We start from the raw sequence: 21002 nt of genomic DNA on the forward strand, positions 1-21002 counted from the left end.
CAAGGGCACCCATTCCTTGTCTCAACTTCTCTACAACTTCTCTACATAACCCTTTGGTCAGCGGATCCGTTATATTGTCTTTTGACTTTACGTAGTCAATCGAGATAACACCAGTTGTGAGAAGTTGTCTAATGATATTATGTCTACGACGCACATGTCTAGACTTACCATTATACATATGACTCTGTACTCTCCCAAGGGTGGCTTGACTATCACAATGCACACATATTGGAGATACATGTCTTTCCCATTTAGAAATATCCTCTAGAAAATGGCGTAGCCATTCATCCTCTTCACAACATTTGTCCAAGGCTATCAGCTCAGATTCTATAGTGGATCTAGCTATCACGGTTTGTTTAGAGGATTTCCATACAACGGCTACTGTAAAAAGATGTAGCCACTCGTGGACTTAGAGTCCTTAATATCAGATATCCAGCTATCTTCGCTATACCCTTCAAGTACAGCAGGATATCTCCCATAGTGCAGTCCAAGGTCCCGAGTATATCTCAAGTATCTCATAACCTTCACTATTGCCTTCCAGTGCATGACACCGGGGTTACTCGTATATCTACTGAGTTTACTAACCGCAAAGGCAATATCCGGCCTAGTACAACTCATAAGATACATTAAACTACCAATAACCCGAGCATATTCTACTTGAGAAATACACTTCCCGTGGTTCTTGGTTAGATGAATGCTACGATCTAATGGCGTCCTAGTCTTTTGATCATCATCCTTGTTATACTTTTCAAGAATTTTGTCAATATAATGTGATTGGCTCAGCACAAGACCATCGAGGATTAAATCAGCCAAACTCATATCCTTCATGTCAAATCTCACATTTAACATGTTTTTGGTAGACTTGATCATCCGATCGTTACTACCAATGATGAGCATATCATCGACGTATAAACAAAGAATGACATAGTCGCCTATCGTTTCCTTAACGTAGACACATTTGTCACTTTCGTTTATTTTAAACCCATTAGTTAACATCGCATGGTCAAACTTCTCGTGCCACTGCTTAGGCACTTGTTTTAAACCATATAGTGATTTAACCAACTTACACACTTTCCTTTCTTAGCCCGGAACCACAAACCCTTCGGGTTGTTCCATATAGATTTCCTCATCTAATTCGCCATTTAGGAAAGCGGTTTTAACGTCCATTTGATGAACTTCCAAATTCCTCAACGCGGCTATGGCAAGTATCATCCTAATGGAATTTATTCTCGTCACGGGAGAATGTGTCGAAGTAATCCAGGCCCTCGCGTTGCCTGTAACCCTTGATTACAAGCCTAGCCTTATACTTCTCGATGGAACCGTCCGGTTTCATCTTCCTTTTAAAGACCCACTTGGATCCTAAGGGTTTACTACCCAGAGGAAGATCAACAAGTTCCCAAGTGTGATTCTGTAGAATAGAATCCACTTCACTCTTTATAGCATCTTTCCACATTGGTCCTTCCGTAGAAGTCATGACTTCTACATATGTTCGAGGTTCATTCTCTATCAAACAAGATAGAAAATCGGGTTCATTTTCTAATAAACAGGTTAGAGTACCCGAATCATACTCCAACAAGTAAGTTAGAAAATCAAGACCAAATGATTTTTTAACTCTCGCCTGTTTATTGCGTCTCGGCTCGAGCTCGGGTTCTTTCTCAGATTCCTCACTATCATTATCCATAGTTTCGTCAAATGTTCGTTTTGACGTACTTGGTCCCTCGTTGGACCTGCAAGGAAATACATTTTCAGAGAAAGATGCATTCCATGATTCTATTATCATGTTCTTATGTACGTCCGGATTATGAGACTCGTGTACTAAGAACCGATAAGAACTATTGTTGTGTGCATAGTCAATAAAGATACAGTCCACCGTCTTAGGACCTATCTTTACTTTCTTAGGTGTTGGCACCAAACCGTTGGCAAGACACCCCCACACTTTTAGGTATTGGTAGAAAGGTTTCCTACTGTTCCACAGCTCATAAGGAGTCTTATCAAGCTTCTTGCGGGGTACATTATTTAAAAGGTAATTATTTGTCAAAATCGCTCCCCCCCCCTCCCCCACATACCTTGAGGTAGGCCCGAACTTATAAGCATCACATTCATCATATCTTTCAATGTACGATTCTTTCGTGCGGCAACACTGTTCGATTGAGGTGCGTAAGGTGTCATACGCTCGTGTATGATACCTACACTTGCACAGAAGTCACCAATCAGTGCTTCGTACTCACCACCTCTATCGCTTCTAACCTTCTTACTACTCCGATTAAGTTGGTTTTCCACTTCATTCTTATAAAGAACGAATTTATCCACGGCTTCATCTTTGCTCTTAAGCAAATACACATAGCAGTATCATGTGCTATCATCGATAAAAGTGATAAAATACTTATTACCACCTCTCGTTTGTATCGATCTAAAATCGCACAAATCACTATGGATTAATTATAGTGATTCAGTTTCCCTTTCAACCGATTTGAAAGGTGCTTTTGTCAGTTTTGCCTCAACACAAATTTCACACTTGTTATTTGTGTTAATTTAAAATTAGAAATATGGTTCATATTAATTAATACTAGTATTTTTTTATGCGCGATGCGCAAAAAATAGGTGCCCAATATTAATACATTATATTAAAATTTTAAATTTATTTAGATTTTAGATATTTAAATTATTCTAAATAATAATAATAATAATAATAATAATAATAATAATAATAATAATAATAATAATAATAATGTAAATCATTTTTATAAATTTGATATTTATATTTTATGTAATAATTAACATATAACTCAAATATATAATGTTTATATATTATTATTAATGAAGAAGATAAGAAAATATATGGTGGATGCATGTGCATGGTAACAATAGTGGAAAAGATCATGGAAGTTATAACGATAGGGGTATGTTTGTCCAAAATATTTTAATGTACAACCTTTATAGCATAATGTACAAAAAAACTTAACGGGAAAAACGGACATAAATCAGGGGTATAACTTTAATTCACACTTATTATGTTTTTAGATATGTATATAATTAAAATTAACATGACCTAGTCTACCATGCCACAAATTGGAAGACTCAAGCAAGTAAACAGGAGTAACTTTGATCTTATTCATGACAATATGCATTACATTGAGCTTAAAAAGCCCATCAGATACATAACATTTGCCTACAAACATTCCTAGTTTAGACAAAACAACCTTGTCTAACTCGAACACCATGCGGAACCCATGCTTGTTCAGCAGCGAGCCAGACACCAGATTCTTCCTTAGCTCTGGAACATACAGCACGTTGTTCAACGTCAGTTCCTAACCAGAAGTCATCTTCAGAACCACCTTGCCCATGCCTTTCACAGCAGACTGAGCAGAGTTTCCCATCCAAACCTTCTCGTCATCAACGGTCTCAAAGGTGTTGAACATCTCTCGGTTGCAAAATAAATGCCTAGTTGCACCAGTATCGATGAACCACTCTCGTGGGTTAGAGTCCACAAGGTTCACCTCGGTCACCATAGCCGAAATGCTAATCTCGACCTCCATCTGACTGCTTTCTCCAACAACGTTGGCTTTAGAACTCTTGTTCTTCTTGCTTGGAGCCTTGCATTCAGACGACTTGTGGCCAGGCTTACCACAATTATAGCATGTACCATGAAAGTTGTTCTTGTTAACGCCTCCATTCGGACCTAGCTTTCGCTTGTCCTTCTTGTTCTTCTTGGAGCTTTTACCGTGCTCCACAACGTTGGCCTTAGAGCCACTAATGACAGAATTTCTCCCATCATTCGTCCTGTTCCCTTCCTCAATTCTGAGTCGTTGGATCAGGTCCTCCAGATTCATCTCCTTTCGCTTGTGTTTAAGGTAGTTCTTGAAGTCCTTCCACCCTAGAGGCAGTAAGTGGATCACAGATCCCACTAGGAATGCTTCACTCAACAACATGCCCTCGTCACGAATCTCGTCAAAGATTAGTTGCAAATCTTCAACTTGACTTAGCACGGTCTTGGAAACAACCATTTTGAAGTCAAGGAATCGACCAACCACAAATTTCTTTGAGCCGACATCCTCGCTTCGGTATTTATGATCCAAGGCTTCCCACAGCGCTTTCGTTGTGCCAATCTTGCGATATATATACATCGTATAACGCATCACATAATCCGTTCAGGATGTAGTTTCGGCAATAGAAGTCCGAATCATTCCAATAGCCAATTGTCATCACGGATTGGGCATCTTAACTCGAGAACTCTCTCGGTCAAGAACTTTTCCAAGCCGAGAGTTGCCAGGTAGAACAACATTCTTTGTTGCTACCTCTTGAAGTTCGATCCACTACCGGTGAACTTCTCCGGTCTTTCGGCCGAACCACTTGGTACCGTAGGTACCCGCATCGTAGGGATGTATCCCTCGGTGCTCCCACCATCTTGTGAATCAACGTTCACTGGTGGTGCTTATGAATTTGCAACGTTGTTGCCATTCCCACCATTGTTGTTCTCAACAACATTTTCCTCCCCAAGAATTTTATGTCATTTTAAGCTATTTTTTTCCAACAAATAAATGTATGATTTCGTCGATTGTGCAGAAGTTTGGGGTAATGTATGGCCATTTTTCCATGGAAAGCAAAAACATATTTTACTCCGAAAAATTATAGTGGGTTGTCAAGGAATGTAGTGTTGTTACATAGTGAATCTTTATGCTTACCTAATTTTGGATGCGTAAGCAAAGTCTAACCTCTATGGTTCACTTTAGTTACAATGATTTACATCTTTTCAAATGCTTTGTCGGGCCGGGGTTGGGGATTCAATATTTTAGAATGAATGTTAACACTCTTTTTGTGACACAATGATGGATAGAATCTAGTATAGGTTTATGATGAGTGAAGTCAAACCTAACCATATTGAAAGTGCTTTATTGGATTCCAAAAGGCTTGTCTAAATGCAGCATTCAACAACCCACATATCCAAAAGGGTTGTCTAAATGCAGCATTCAACAACCCACATAGTTCGTTGTAGGCTCATCGCTACTTTAAATATGTATTATCGATTCTGATCTAAAATTGCGTATTTTTGTTTACATTAACGTAATTATTATTTTTTCTTTCTATTTATCAACATTCATATTTACAGTATGTACATTTTTTTTAAGGTAACAGTATGTACATAATACACATATATCTCTAAGTATATAATCTATTAACTATAAATGTAACATACATGTCACCATAACATTATTCTAATTAGTTAATAATATGCGAACTAATGAATTATAGGTAAATAAACTTAAATCTAAATATTTATAAATTGAGTGTTTGGCACGTAATCATGCATGATTATAGTAAAAATTTAAGAGATATTTAGTTAAAAATTAGCAAGCCTTTACAATGGACCTAAAGTATTTTTTAGGAATAAATGTCAAATAGCCAAATAGGTCACTGAATTTATTGCTTTTGTGTAATTGAGTCATTAAACTTAAAAAAAAAATGTACAATTAAACCATCAAAAGAGTAAAATATGTGCAATTGTGACATTTTTATGATTTCTTTTAATACAATTTAAGTTGAAAATATCTCAATCTTTCATCTCAACTAGTATAGCAGAGGAAAAGATGATTCTTAATACATACTACATACCATGTAAGTAATTTGAGTGCACTCTACTGAGAAAAATTGGGGAAAAAAGTATGTTTCAATTGCACACTTTTTTAATTCAATGATCCAATTGCACAAAAGACATAAGTTTAGTGGCTTGTTTGACACTTTTTTTTTTTTTTTTTTTTTTTTTTGATTTGATAAGCTATAGTTAATATATTTTGTACCTACAGTTAACATATGATGTGCTTGAAATTAACAGATAGACTATGTACATGTGTTCCAATATTGTTCTAAGTTTATAATCTGTGAAACGTAGGTAACATCAAGAATTTGTGAAAGAGGGTCAAAATTGTGATTAGAAATGGGAGTTCATGTAATATTTTTGTATACGAATAGCCTTAGAGGCGTAGAGCATCACAATTAGTAGTTTTAAGTATTTTTTGTGGGGCCAATCATAATATGGAAGAGAGAGAAATTTGAAATCTCCCAGCAAAGTATGATTTTTTGTGGGCCCATTATAATATAAAAAATGAATAAGGGTCAAATAGATCATTCAAGGCAAATTATGCTGTGCATCCGTATGCACCATGCATGGTGCATACGGATGCAAAAACAACGTCGTTTTAATAAAACGCGCGTCTCCCCTTTAAAAAAAATCAGGTTCGATTCCCAGCAACAACATATGAACTAAAATTCCATAATCGATGAACTAAAATTCCATAATCGATGAACTATAATTCCATAATCTAATCTATGAACTAAAAATTCCAGAATGAATGAACTAAAATTCCATAATCTATAAACTAAAATTTCAGAATCGATGAACTACAATTCCATAATCGATGAACTATAATTCCATAATCAATGAACTATAATTCAATAATCTATGAACTAAAATTCCAGAATGAATGAACAATATAATGTTGTTGCTGGGAATCGAACCTGAATTTTTTTTAAAGGGGAGACGAGCGTTTTTTAATAAAACGACGTCGTTTTGGCATCCGTATGCACCATGCATGGTGCATACGGATGCACAGCATAACGATTGATCATTCAACTACACAATAAAATGCTATTAGACCATTGAATTCAAAAAACCTACAAAAGAAAAGGCAATTGGGTTTCCTTCTTTGGTGAGAAGGCGACCTGAGGCTGTCTTCTCACTGGAGAAGGCAACCCAATTGCCTTTTCCATTGAGAAAGCGACCCACTAGGTTGCCATTCTCGGGTGAGAAGGCAACCCCTCGCCTTCTTACCCGAGAATGCGAGTGTTTTTTTTTTTAAAGTTTTAAATAATTATTTAATTAACATTTATTAAAATAAAATTTTTAAAAAAATCGGTAACCGTCACGTCAGCATGTTAATAGGTTAACATGTCATTTTAGGTTGAATTACATTATTTTGTATTGTTCGGAGACCTAATTGTAGTGTTTTTGAGTTCAATGGTCCAATTATAGTTTGATGTGAAATTGGATGGCCTATTTGACCATTCCTCTTATAAAAAATTTAAAGGGAGAAGTGTCAAATATGCCCATCTACTAGTGCGAACTGCTCAATTCTCACTACGAACTAAATTAGAGTCTAATCAACCACACTTACCAGTTAAATTTGTTCAATTGACTTTTTTTGCAGGTTGCTAATCGGTTGCCAATTTAATTATCAAGAAACATAATATTAGGCGTCCATGGCTATCTAGGGACGGCCATAGTCGTCTGGAACGAGGGCGACGGCCATGGCCGCCGCCCTCGTTCCAGGCCGTTTGAGGTCCAGATCTGGACCTCATGTTTGACAGTCGTGGCTGTCTGGCTGTCCTCGCTGAATAGTCATGGCTGTTTGTGAAATACTCAGTCACCGGCTGTCCTCGCACAGCCGGTGGCAGAAATTCTTTTTTAAAAAAAAATTTAAATTATTTTTTTAATAATTAAATTTACAACCGGTTAGCAACCTTCAAATTTAGCTGGTAAGTGTGATTAATTAGACTTTAATTTAGGTCGTGGTGTGAATTGAGCACTTGCACTAGTAGATGGACCTATTTGATACTTCTGCCAAATTTAAAAGTTACCTAGATGGTGTGTCAGCGACTACTCAGCACACAGAAACGCCTAGCTGAGCGCGTAAAAGGCTTAATTTAAAAAAAAAACTTTTTACAACTTTTAGTATTAATTTTTTTTTTTATTCTTCCCTCCTTATGGTATGATCTTAGGGCATCCCCATTAGGGGAATTTTGCACATATTTTAAGAATAAGTTGAGGTGGGATTGTTAGGTTATTTAAGGGATTTTGTCAGAATTTTGAAAATTTTAGGGAATTTTGGGGCCGGGGGTTTGAGGGTTTTTTTCAGTTTTTTTTTCTCTTTCCTAATTACACTTGCAAAATTTCATCAAAATCCTACCATTCTTGAGGATGCCGCATCCCCAACAAGAGAATTTTGTACAAAAAGTAAGAAAAAAAACGAGTATGTGGTGGAGAGAGGAGAGAGAGGGTTGGGTTGCTCCTGCAAGTTTGTGGGTTTTGTCCGAAATTTTGAAAGTTTTGGAGATTTTTTATGGGTTTTGTCCGTTTTTAATTTTTATTTTCTTTCTCTTTTTACTCATTTTTCTTTCTTAATCACACTTTCAAAAACTTTTCAAAAATTACACCAAAATTCTCACTATTGAGAATGTCCTTAGAGCATCCACACTTGTGTATATTGTGGGGAGATTTCAACATTAATTCTTCCCTACATGAGATAATAACTAGTGTGAAGGAGAGATAATTGAAAAAGAATCCTCCTGCAAATGTGAGGATATTGTCAAAAAAAAAAAAAAAAAAAAAAAAAAGAGAAAGAAGAAGAAGTAAGGCTGTGCGCGTTCGCGCACAGCCTTGGGCAAAAGCCGGGCGCGTGCACTGCACGCGGCTGGAGGCGCGTCGGCGCGCCTGACGCGTCTGATTACTTTTTTTTTTTTTTTTTTTTTTTCTCTCCTCTCTCACACTCTCTTTCCTAATCACTCTTACATTATCTCCCCATTCTCCCCAACCAATGTGGATGCTCTTAGTATGTTCTAATGACCAACTTCACTAAACTATTCTCGGTAATTCACAAAATTTTCTGCAGATGGTTTCACTGTTGGAACCCAGAGTGCCACCGCTTCCGGCTAACGCTTCGCCACCTCCCCGGCCCATTGAATCCAAGACTACCCGCCTTCCTTTCCAGAGACCAGAACTTACCCAACGTGTAAACCGGTTTCAACAACCCATTTCTCATTCTCCACTCACAAGAACTCACGCCCATTTATCTCCTCTGGACGACCCCTTAAATTCCAGCGCCTACGCTTCAGTGCTCGCTTCGTGTGACTCTCCTGAACTAGGTAAGCAAGTCCACGCCCAGGCCCTCAAGAATGGATTCCACGGCCACGAGTTCGTCGAGACCAAGCTCCTCCAAATGTATGGGAAGTGCGAGTGTCTTTATGATGCGGTCATGTTGTTCGACAAAATGCCTAGAAGAAACTTGTACTCATGGACTGCGATTCTCAACGTCTACATAAATAATGGGTTCTTCCAGGATGCTTTTTATTGCTTTCAACAGTTGCGGTTCGAAGATTTGGATTTGGAGTTCTTCGTGTTTCCATTGGCGCTGAAGATTTGTAGTGGCTATGGCGGAATGGAACTGGGAAGGCAGTTGCATGCGTTAGTGATAAAGATAGGATTTTTATCGAACATTTACGTGGGAAATGCTGTAATAGATATGTATGGTAAATGTGGGAGCTTGAATGACGCAAAAAAAGCTTTGTGGAGCGTAGCAAAGAGGGATTGTGTTTCTTGGAACTCTGTTCTTTCGGCTTGTGCTACTAATGGAGCTTTGGATGACGCCCTGGATGCTTTTGATCAAATGTCAGCAGTGGACAATTTGGCTCCCAATTTTGTTTCCTGGAGCGCTTTGGTTGGTGGGTTTTCACAGAATGGTTATGATGAAGCTGCCATTGAGATGCTTTATAAAATGCAAGCTGCTGGGTTCGAACCGAATGCTCAGACACTGGCAAGTGTCCTTCCTGCTTGTGGAAGACTGCAGATGCTATATCTAGGGAAGGAAATTCATGGTTATCTAACAAGAAACGGATTTATGTGCAACTCTTTTGTTGTCAATGGCTTAATTGATGTCTACAGAAGGTGTGGGGATATGGAATACGCTTTCCGTGTGTTTTCAATATATTCAGTGAGAAATGAGGTTTCCTTCAATACAATGATAGTGGGGTACTTTGAGAATGGGGATGTTTCAAGGGCTGAAGAGCTCTTTCAACAAATGGAACTTGAAGAAAAGCGGAATGACATAATTTCGTGGAACTCAATGATTTCGGGTTATGTAAATAATTCAATGGCCAATGAAGCTTTAAGTATGTTCCGCAACATAATCTTGAAAGAACAAATCAAAGCTGATTCTTTTACCTTGGGTAGCGCCCTTGCTGCTTGTGCAGATATCGGTTCTTTAAGATGTGGGATGGAGATACATTCGTATGCAGTTGTTACGGGTTTTCAATCAGATCCTTTCGTTGGTGGAGCATTGGTAGAAATGTATTGTAAGTGCCTAGACATAAACGCTGCCCAGAAAGCCTTTAATGAGGTGGCTGAGAGGGATATAGTATCATGGAATGCTTTAATCTCTGGCTATGCTCATTCTGGCCAACTTGAAAATGTTCGGTACAATCTTCAGAAGATGAAAGAAGATGGATTCTATCCCAACATATGTACATGGAATGTTATCATTGCTGGCCATGTAGAAAGAGACCAGAACGAGTCAGCCCTGGAGTTGTTTAAAGAATTGCAATTATCAAATTTGACGCCTGATATTTACACCATTGGAATTGTTTTACCAGCCTGCTCAAGGTTAGCGACTCTTGACCGAGGGAAACAGATTCATGCATATGCAGTTAGATATGGTTACCAATCCGATCCATATGTTGGTGCCGCCCTCGTGGACATGTATGCAAAATGCGGGAGCATAAAACATGCGGTACTAGCTCATAATATGATCCAGAACTATAACTTGGTCACTCAAAATGCATTGCTTACTGCATATGCTATGCACGGATGTGGGGAGGAGGGAATTACTTTCTTCCGTAGAATCCTAGAAAATGGTTTCAAACCAGACAGCATAACCTTCCTATCAGTTCTTTTATCATGTGTCCATGCAGGGTCAGTTGAGGCTGGAAAACAATTCTTTGATTTAATGGCATCTTATAATGTGACACCCACACTAAAACACTACACATGTATGGTCGACCTTCTTAGCAGAACAGGGCGACTGAATGAAGCCTACGATATTATTTGCAAAACACCTATGGCTCCTGATCCCGTGATTTGGAATGCCTTTCTGAGAGGCTGTGTGATCCATGGAAACATCGAGTTGGGAGAAACTGCCGCGGAAAAACTCCTAGAGCTAGAACCGTTTAACTCGGGAAACTATGTATTGTTGGCAAATTTGTATGCATCTGTGGGGAGATGGGATGATTTTGCAATTACAAGAAAGGTCATCAATGAAAGGAAAATGCACAAAAGCCCAGGATGCAGTTGGATTGAGGATAAAGGTGAGAAGCATGTATTTGTAGCCTGTGACAGATCCCATGAGAAAACAGCAGAGATTTATGACATCCTAGATAAATTGACAACTCAAATGAGACTGGAACAAGAGTAACCTTGTATTGTGTGTATATATATATATATATATATATATATATATATATATATATATATATATATATATACAGGATAAATAATTTACAATGGTTTGAATTCTGTTTTCCTTTCTGATTTGTGAGAAAGACAAGAATTAACCAATCATGATCAGAGGAAGTTCCATTCTGTAACATTGATTTATTAAAGAGTGAAAGAACATATCTTGTACATTTGTACAGCAGCCAAGAGGGATTCAGTTGTCCTCCAAGCTATCCCGTCTTATGCAATGAGTGTATTCTCCATTCCAAAAAGTTTTTCACTGATATTGAGAGAACTATGAACATGTACTGCTGGGGCTGTGAGGGTCCAATGATGTTGGGGAGATGTGGTGAGGCGTTGCTGGAGTAGGAACTTCAGGCTATAGTGATCGGTGCGGACCGTGAAGGCACGGCCCCACAGGTAGTGTCGCCAATGCCGAATCGCCTGAGATAACCCAATCAACTCCTGTTCATACGAGGCCAGTTTGTGATGTCGAGTGGCGAGACGCCGACTAAAGAAGGCCACCGGGTGGTTATCTTGGTGTAAAACAGCACCCACGCCCACCCCCGAGGCGTGACATTCAACCACAAACGGTTTAGAGAAATTCGGCAGTTGCAACACTGGCGCCGTGGTAAGCGCGGTTTTGAGTGCCTGAAAGGCAGCCGTCGCCTCCGGCGTCCACACGAAGTTATGTTTCCGAAGAAGAGATGTTAAAGGAGCAGCGATTACGCCAAAGTCCTTAATGAACTTACGATAGAATCCGGCAAGACCAAGAAAACCACGTAGACCTTTAACAGAATACGGCTGCGGCCAGTCCAAGACCGTCTGGACTTTGCTGGAATCCATAGAAACTCCAGTGGCATCGATAATGTGGCCGAGGTAACAGACCTTGTCGACACCAAAAGAACACTTGGACTTTTTGACCAACAGTTGATGACGTCGGAGGAGAGCAAAAACCGTCCGGACATGAGAGACGTGTTCCGCCCAAGACCTGCTATAAATCAAAATATCGTCAAAGAAAACCAAAACGAATTTACGAAGTACAGAGTGAAAAACCTCATTCATGAGAGCTTGGAATGTCGATGGTGCGTTGCAGAGGCCAAAAGGCATAACCAAGAACTCAAAATGGCCATGGTGTGTACGAAAAGCCGTTTTCTCAACATCCTCCGGATGCATGCGAATTTGATGATATCCGGAACGTAAGTCTAATTTTGTAAAGAAACGAGACCCATGTAACTCATCCAAAAGTTCGTCGATTGCCGGAATCGGGAACTTCTCTTTTATGGTCTTGGCGTTCAACTCCCTGTAGTCAATGCAAAATCGCCACGAGCGATCTTGCTTAAGAACCAACAAAACTGGGGAGGAATATGGCGAGCGACTTGGCCGAATAAGGCCGAGTTCCAGCATAGAAAGACATTGACGCTCGATTTCATCTTTTTGAGCCTGAGGATAGCGATATGGGCGAACGGCCACCGGGTCTGCGCCGGTAACCAATGTAATACGGTGATCGCATTGGCATTGTGGCGATAATACCGTAGGTTCCTGAAAAAGGCCAGAATAGTCCGTCAGAACGTGCTCCAAGGCATTATTAGCACTGACTTGCAGTTGTATGGCATTAAGTGTATGGCTGGGTGGGTTGCACTCCCCCTGCCATGTGACAGGTTTGTCGCCTACGAGAAAGTCATGGTCAGTGCCGTGAAATCCCAAATAATGGCACCTAGCGTGCGTAACCAATTTACACCGAGTACAATTTCAAAACCAACTAAAGGAATAATATATAAATGAACAGGAAATAAATGATCATTTTTCTGAAGAAGGACGTCTTCGCAAACGCCGAGCCCGGTGATACGCTCCCCATTCGCCACCGCTACTTGCAAGTACGGACATTCGCGAACCGGTAAACCCAACCGCGTTGCGGTGGTTGCATCCACTAAATTGTGCGTACTCCCCGAGTCAATCAAGGCCGTAATCGGGAGGGCGTTAATTTGTAATTTAACGTGCATTGTGTTGCCGCGACTAGTTCCCGTAATGGCATGAAGGGAAATTTCTGGGCTTTCCAAGTCTGTATGCATGTAGTCCATAAGTGTGTGGTCCGGCTCATCAGCTAGGCCCACTTGAGTTGCGTGGCTCACATCACCTGGGCATTCATCAATAACAAAATAAAATAAGACTTTACAGTTATGCGAAGGAGACCAAGGCTCATCGCAATGGAAGCAGAGTCCCTTCGAACGTCGAAACTGGTAGTCCGAGCGAGAGAGGCGACGCTCAGCGGGAAACGTCGACGAGCCGCCTCGCGAACCGTCGCCGGCCGACGACGCCCTAGGGTTTGCGACAGAGACACTTCCGGCCGAGCTTGTCGCCGAATTCGCCGGAGCCGTCAGCCCAGGTCGCGCCGCACTCGCCTGCTCAGGTCGCGCTATTGGTCGCGAGGACGCCGTCATCCGCGAGGGCCCACCTGCGAAGGGAAGAAATGACGAGTGAGAGGGGGGCTGCTGCCGACGAGAGGACGACGGGGCCATGTTCATGGCCATATCCAGGTTCATCGGCCTTTGATTCTCCACGTCAATCCGGAGCCACTCGTCCAAGCCTGTAGTGTAGAGGTCCACAACCTGGTCGGGGCGCACCGATGTCGTCCGCAGCAGTGAGGCCTGGAACTCGTCATTGTAGTCCTCAATGGGGCGGCCACCCTGGTTAAGCTTGACGAGAGTCCCCAGCGCATTGCTCCAGAGACCTGGTCCAAACCGTAGGTAACAGTGCTGCTTAAACTGAGCCCAGGTAAGGTCCGGTTCCCCCAATTCTAGTTGAAAATGCCACATCTGCGCCACCCCCGTCAGGTGGAAGGCGGCCAAGCTAACGAATTCCTGTGGCGGGGTGTTCTGTGCTTTAAAGAATTGTTCGCAGTGGTGAAGCAAGCCGGATGGGGTCCTCATGCTCGTCAAACCGGGGAAACTCCAGCCTGGTGAACTTCGGGGTAGTGGTAGGGGGAGCCGGTGCAACCTGCACGGGAGGTGGCGCGGCGTCGCTGCTGGACGCAGCCTCTTTCTCGGCCATGAGCTGCCGGAACATCGCCTGGAATTCTGCCTTCACAGCCTCCTGATCAGCCCTCATGGCCTCGATTGCAGTCAGGAGGTTGGCCAGTGTCGATGTCTGATCGCCCATGACGTCAGGCTCTGATACCAAATTTGTTGTGGGCCCGGGAATGTGCGAACGCGTCACTGGGCGGTGGACGGGGCTTGGGGGAACTGACAACTTAGATGCCTTTGATTTCCCTATGATTGCAGTGGCAATTAAGGAAACAAGGATAAATAGAAAAAGAATGAAGAGTTTTGGAGTTCTTCCTCTCCCAAATTGCATTAGACAATTTTCTGATTTCTTAGACAAAACAATGGGTGATTTGAACTCTGAAAAACTACCCAAGAAATACCTAAGGAACTTAACTTTCACTTCCACCTAATTAGGACTTTAAAAAAACAACTTAACAACCTTAACAAACTAAGGAAAAAACATAATATAAATAGCTTTAACTGTTTAGCTGTCAATTGCTTGTGACTGTTTCTTGCGTCTGTGGTACGTTATTCCAATGAATGCATCATTTATATTAAGAGAAATGAAATGAACACAAGTTTGTGTTAGGTTTTGATATATTACTGAAATATGTGTTTGGTAGGCAATTTGCTATAATAATTTTAACTATGATCCATCCAAATGGCTTTAGAAATAGCTTGAATCCTGATTATGACTTTTGTTGTTTTGAGGCTTTTGAGCCATTCTTTCTATTTTATAATTGACAATAAGTTGAATAAATTGAAGTAAACTCCTTGTTATAAACTATTGTATTAAATTTACAGAGCAGTTGTTATTTGAGGATAATTTGTATTAGATGTTTCCATTGCAAACCCTATAATCACTCCATGTGGTGGTTGGAAATAGCGATGAAGGTTTTTCGAATACCCCAAGTGGTTGGAATAGGAATAAAGCTATTTCCGATCACTTTATTGTGGTCGGAAATTCAATGATTTCCAGCCGTGCTTAAATTATTTAAATAATTAGATTCTAGAAGTTGTTTACAAATGAGCCCGTGAGGGGTATTTATGCCCATTCCACCTCTTCAATGGATGCTGGAGATTTACTTAATCCTATGACTATTAATTACTCTCTAGAACCCTTCCTAAATCCCTACACAAATCTAATGGTTCTACAAGGTTTTAGAATATTTATAAGTCTCTATTACTACTAGTGTTATGCACATATTTCTAGAATATTCTACCAACTATGTGATGCTATGTACAAGTGCTAGAAAACTCTAGAGTAATGTAGCAAAGTAGCAAAACTCGGAAATGCATAGCAAAGTCCCATGAGCCAAACATCCCATAAAGTAGTCAAGGAAGCTAGTTCTTTGTCTGATCGTATGGAATGGCTCTCCATTCCTCCTACTTTCTTGTAATTTAATCAACTAATGAGTTTAAAAATAAAATAAAAAAAACTAGTGTAAAAAAAGTCAAAATTCTCTTTGATATTGCTTTGATAGGAACGAAGAATTTTATTTCTCAAATAAAAAGTTACAAATTAAATACAACATATGAGCACAAAAATATCAATCTACATCTCAAATATAAAAGTACACGTATCAATAAGCCTAATCATGCATAAATCCAAGTAAGCAAAATCAATTCAATAGCCCAAATATGTGAACTTCTCTAACGATAGCCTCTTTTCATCAAGTTTACTGCAAATTCTCTCTGATAAAATCAGTGAGAATGAAATGGAAGTTCAGGCTTCTCAGTATTGGAATTCAGTTTTTTGTTGGTAAGGAACAAAGAATAAGATATCTCTGATGTGTATATAATTGTATATTTGGCCATTAAGTAGATCTTCACCTTCATCTCTCTCACTTCACTCATGTCCATCAGAAAAAGGAAGACTGTTCAGGGAGCAATTTCAAATGGGATAGTACTCTGGCAGCTAAAGATTTCATTTCACCACTCCCTTTCTGAGTGATCTCAACTAGTGGCATCTGAGCTGATGACCCATATTTTTGCTTGAGTTCCAACACCCTAAATATCTTCTCTGAGGCCCTCAAAGCTTTTTCTTGTAACCTGGAAGAGTCTGAGCTCAACAGTTTTATGATTGGAGTAATGGCCTTAGCTTCTGCAAGAACCTTGCAGCCATTCTGCAGCTGTTCTCCTTCGATTAACGTCAGAAGTGCATCCAATGAAGCTTCACAGGCTTCTCCATCTGGCTCCTCAAGGACCTTTGCCAGAGGCCTGGGAGCATTAGCCTCCAGAAGGCAATATGAGGATTCTATGGTACAATACCCTGAATGGAGTGGACACCTAGGTAAATTTGAGGAGAAACAACAAACAAGACCCCATCCCTGCCTCACGGGTGTGCTCAAGCCAGAAGAACGTTCCGAAAACTGTTTAAGCAAAATGGCTACATGTTTTTTAGTCAAAGAATTCCCAGATTCAAGTAGGTTTACCAAAACAGGAATTGCCCCGGCTTCTGCTACCTCTTTCTGCCATTCTGGGTGCACAGGAAGAGCGAAACGACAAAGGGCTGCTGTGGCATTCTCAACAATCTCAGTCCTTTTCGACGCATGGTCATTTAGACAATCTAAGATGGCCTGAAGTGCACCAGCTTCATGAAGGTGCAGAGACATCCTCGATTCTTGGGGAAGGTTGGAGATGATACCTAAGATTGCAGCAATCTCCTCTTCTTCATCAGAAGTTTTCATGATCCCCACCAAGGTTCCAATGCATTTATCATTCACATGCTGTGAGAATGTGCTATCATCACCATCTTCTGTCAGGCAATAGAAGAGTTTAACAGCATTTGCCCTGACTTTGCAATTGTCAAGTTCACATAAGTGTACAAGGACTTTGACAGCACAGATCTGCAGAATGACAGACATTATCATTCACATCCAGTTAGTTGAAAAACCAAAGTATCAATGTATATATGTATTGATATTCATTTATGAACAAGGATCAGTGCTCCGTATACGAAAAGTTAAGTGTTGGGCAGAGGCCGGTAAGGGCCAAGTCTAGCACCATGTGGCTAGGGAGATTGATGGGCGGAGGCCGGTAAAAGCCACGTCCAACACCATGTGGCTAGGTGGATTGTTGGGCGGAGGCCGATAAAGGGCTAAGTCTAGCACCTTGGCTCTCGAAAATGTTATGACGGTCTATAAGGAAATAAAGTTGCGCCGTCGCTACAAGTTATAGCTTTTGGCATAGTGGTAAGCGTTTGATCTTAACACCTGGTATTAGAGCCAGGTCACGGGCCGGTAAGGGCCAAGTCCAGCTGGGAAGAGGGATTGTTAGGTATAGTGGTAAAAGCTTGATCCCAACATTAAGGAACAATGTTCTAAGAATGTATAATTTTCAAAAAAAATGTATAAATATTTGGAAGAGACAAAAACCAATTGGCATAAGCTTTTGGATATGTGGGAACAGAACTAACTTATAGGTTTATGACAACAAATTCAACTTGTATTTTTTAGGATAATGAAACGCACCTTTCTTAGCCTAGTTCTGACATTATAACCAGAAACCGGAGACTGGCACATTGCACAAAAGGTATGGAGAATGCTCTGTTGCACCTCAGAACCACTCAATGAAACAAGAGAGAAGAGTTTGAAAATCTGCTCCTGGGATTCCAAAAATGGAACATACCCACCATTATTGGCATCTTCCCCAATTCTTGACAGAGAAAGATGCATAAGTATGGCAGCTACTTTTTCACAAAGAAGAGGTGAGACAGCATCACAAAAGAGCAGTTCAAATAATGGTTCTACAGCACCTTCTTTGATCATCATCAAACCGTTTTGAGCTACGGTTGAAAGGTTTAGCAGAGCTTCAATAGCCACCACCTTCATCTCCATGTCACTGTGGCAGAGAAACTTAAGTAGTGGATTTAATGCTCCACCTTTTAAAAGACACAATTTACTCTGATCACTCAACTGGGCATCTGTTAGGGCCTTGGCCATAGCAATTTGAGCACTTCCCTGATCTGTAACATTGTTATCAAAAATTATTCTAAGCTTTTTTTACAAGCAGTTTAGAGCATCAGTTTTTTGTCTGTGATTAAGAGCAAGTTTATTGGGGAAATACCTGAACAAAGATGCTGCAATAAAGGTCGAAAATAATTTAATCTTGCCATTTGTATGACATTCTGATCAAGGAATGAGAGAGTCTCTAAAATCTTCTCAGCATATTCTGCAGCCTCAGTGTCATCACTATTCGAGATTGTCACAAGCAAAAGTATACAACCCTGGACCCTCCCAGCCAAATCCCGAACTACATTACTTTTGCATAGCTCCAAAAGCAATTGCAATGCACATTTGCTTTCTTCAGGTTTACGCGCAAGGCAGCGCACAATTGGCTCAATGGCCTTGTATTCACTAGCAATTCTTTCCTGTCATAAAATAAGATTGCAATGACTATTGTCTATGGAGTATAAAGACATGAATATCAGACAAATAAACTTAATTATTCCCATTATTCTGCTTAGCTTTGTTAGTCCAAAGTTTAACTGGAATCATTAATCATAAAGACAAGAAAACCAAGGTATACCTTGCTTTCGTCGTTCTCCTTTGCAAGGTTGCGGAGAATGGACAATGAACACCTTCTTGATTCTTGATTGGGCGAAAAAAGAATATTTATCAGAATGGGTGTGAAGTTTTCCATTATTATCCACTCACGCTGCAGCTCATTCCCTTGGCAGATCTCCAGTAATGTCTCTAAGGATACAAGTGTTTCTGACTCATCACTCATCTGAATTCTTCGTTTTAGAGAAGCAATAGTAATTATTTTGTTCCTATTCCTCCATTCTTCAATGGACTGACGAAGAGTTTTGTTAGGACGAAGATCTGATTTGCTCAACGGGGTTTTGGTTAAAGGGCAGAAATGGTTCCCTTCCACTAACCACTTCTCTATAGCTTCCTTTTCGAAAGTCTGACCCGAGGTAGTCTCAACTGGATCCATCATGATATCTCCTGTAATTGGGCAGTAAAATGACTGAAGAGGTTCCACTAACTGCCTGCCCAACGAGTTCCGCTTAGTCAGATACTTCTTCTCCTTCTCCTCGGTGCTAGTAATCATGTCAGCATTTCCTAGCAGGCGAACGATTTGTTCCATCCGTAATGCTTCTGCCACATCTTTCCTATCTCGAATGCTTTTCAAATCTCTCCTGAAGTCTTCAAACTCTTTCTTCAGCTCAGAGTGAAAAGTTAAGATCCCCACAGCCCCAGCAATACGACTAAGCAAATCATTGGCGTAAGATCTATCAGTATTCCTCTCTCGTATCCCCAACTCGATTTTCTCCAAGATTTCTGCTTCCTCCACAGACACTTGAAATGTACAATCATTTCCAAGACCCCTAAGCTGATCAGTTGTTTCTGATGAAACATTCTCAGAACACGAGGTCACAATTCCTAAGATCCGACTAATCTCTCTCGTGTTAGCCTCCAAGCACTTGACAATTTTTAGGCAATTTAATAGGAGATAAATCTTACTACTGTTTCTGCACCCTAATGAGAGTTCCTTTATAACCTCAATCTCCAGTTTGAGAGTCTCAACAGCAGAGATTAGGCTCTCATTTCTCATAACTTCAAACCTGGATAAATCCTTTAGGATTAACCCAATTCTCTCCAAGAAAGTCGATAATCTCTTGAAATTTTCCTTCTGTACTGGAACAAAACTGGCAGCATCTATAGTTTCACAAATAACCTTAATTGTTTCACAAAGAATTCCCGAATCTGGGTTTGGGAAGGGTTCAATGCATAAATTGCTTGCCATGACTTGCAGATATAATGATTAAATTATAACCCCAAAGGCATGAATAAATTCTGTGTTTTGTTCACACCTGAATCAGATTTCAACATTAACATAATTCACTCAGGATTTTCAGAAAAAAATTTAAACAAAGTAAAACTAATTTGCCATTAAATCAGATTTTCAAACTCAAACATAATAGCAGTAATATTTACCGGAAAATTCAGATAAACGCTCGGCGTATCAAAAATTCAAGAAAAATAATAAGTTTGGATAGAACTGAGTACCTTTACCAAGCCAGGCCGCCTCCTCGGCGTCAAGATTTGGGTGTTTTTTCCGGCGAGAGATTGGGTTTTCCCTGGAAATTCATTCACTGAAATATGGCAGAGGTTTTGAAGAAGACTGACTTTGTTTCATCTTCTCCCATCTGGAAGAGGAAGAGGAAGATGGAGTCAACCGTAGAGTAGACGTCAACGCGGGAATTCAAAGGTAATTTAATGTCAAGGACGTTATAGTGTGGAGCTTTGAATCGGAGGGCCATGGCGCCAAGATAACGGTATTTGCGCACCCCAATTTTTGCGTAAATTTCATTTTTCCCCCTAAAGTTTTAGCCTTGACTCGTTCAATCTTTGCAAATTCTGATTTAGTGCAAAAACCCTCAAACAAAAACAAAAATCTTTAACAATCTTAATTGCTGACTACCCATAAACAGAAAATTCTCAATTCTATTTTTGAACGAACTCGCTGCACAAGATTATTTTAATGTAATTTATTTTTGTTGGGTTATTCACAAGAAGTTAGCGGAGTTTAACGAATATACACTTCTCGAATAGTAACTACCAGTTTCGTTTACCGCCCAAAAAAATTATTATAGAATATTTCTTTAATAATTTATAATGCCATGTTATACAAACTAATAATGCATTTCTTTTGGACCTTTGATAGCCTTAAAATTGGTTAGAAAAGACTTG

The 21002-nt window shown here is 40.1% G+C and overlaps 2 protein-coding genes and 1 long non-coding RNA gene across 4 annotated transcripts; 2 read left to right on the forward strand and 1 right to left on the reverse strand.

Moving 5' to 3' along the window:
* The first annotated feature begins 7013 nt into the window (after positions 1 to 7013).
* LOC109183442 lies at positions 7014 to 17749 on the forward strand. Its single transcript, XR_002054546.1, has 3 exons — positions 7014 to 7026; positions 14790 to 14791; positions 17272 to 17749. It is a non-coding gene; the product is annotated as an uncharacterized LOC109183442 (long non-coding RNA).
* LOC109183441 (pentatricopeptide repeat-containing protein At2g13600-like) lies at positions 8628 to 11405 on the forward strand. 2 transcript variants are annotated; one of them, XM_019333532.1, is made up of 2 exons: positions 8628 to 11248; positions 11282 to 11405. In XM_019333532.1, exon 1 carries the CDS (start codon positions 8664 to 8666, stop codon positions 11235 to 11237), a length of 2574 nt encoding a protein of 857 aa, XP_019189077.1. In that variant the 5' UTR covers positions 8628 to 8663; the 3' UTR covers positions 11238 to 11248; positions 11282 to 11405. The 2 variants fall into 2 exon arrangements, with proteins under 2 accessions (XP_019189077.1, XP_019189079.1); XM_019333534.1 differs by having other exon boundaries at positions 11289 to 11405.
* Positions 15778 to 20531, reverse strand: LOC109183440 (U-box domain-containing protein 43-like). Its single transcript, XM_019333531.1, has 5 exons — positions 20319 to 20531; positions 18832 to 20122; positions 18370 to 18673; positions 17775 to 18268; positions 15778 to 17150 (listed from the first exon to the last, which is right to left on the reverse strand). Exons 2-5 carry the CDS (start codon positions 20053 to 20055, stop codon positions 16164 to 16166), a joined length of 3009 nt encoding a protein of 1002 aa, XP_019189076.1. The 5' UTR covers positions 20056 to 20122; positions 20319 to 20531; the 3' UTR covers positions 15778 to 16163.
* Positions 20532 to 21002: the final 471 nt, after the last annotated feature.

The sequence above is a fragment of the Ipomoea nil genome, unplaced genomic scaffold (genome assembly GCF_001879475.1).
Source record: "Ipomoea nil cultivar Tokyo-kokei standard unplaced genomic scaffold, Asagao_1.1 scaffold1125, whole genome shotgun sequence".
NCBI lineage: Eukaryota > Viridiplantae > Streptophyta > Magnoliopsida > Solanales > Convolvulaceae > Ipomoea > Ipomoea nil.

What these genes read in the sequence shown, in the direction of transcription:
- LOC109183441 (XM_019333532.1), top strand. Translation starts at nt 8,664, where the DNA reads ATGGTTTCACTGTTGGAACCCAGAGTGCCACCGCTTCCGGCTAACGCT.
- LOC109183440 (XM_019333531.1), bottom strand. Translation starts at nt 20,055, where the DNA reads ATGGCAAGCAATTTATGCATTGAACCCTTCCCAAACCCAGATTCGGGA. An exon ending in ATTGCAGCATCTTTGTTCAG is followed by an intron (nt 18,269 to 18,369) that starts GTATTTCCCCAA and finishes ACAATGTTACAG; the next exon opens with ATCAGGGAAGTGCTCAAATT. An exon ending in TCAGAACTAGGCTAAGAAAG is followed by an intron (nt 17,151 to 17,774) that starts GTGCGTTTCATT and finishes GTCATTCTGCAG; the next exon opens with ATCTGTGCTGTCAAAGTCCT.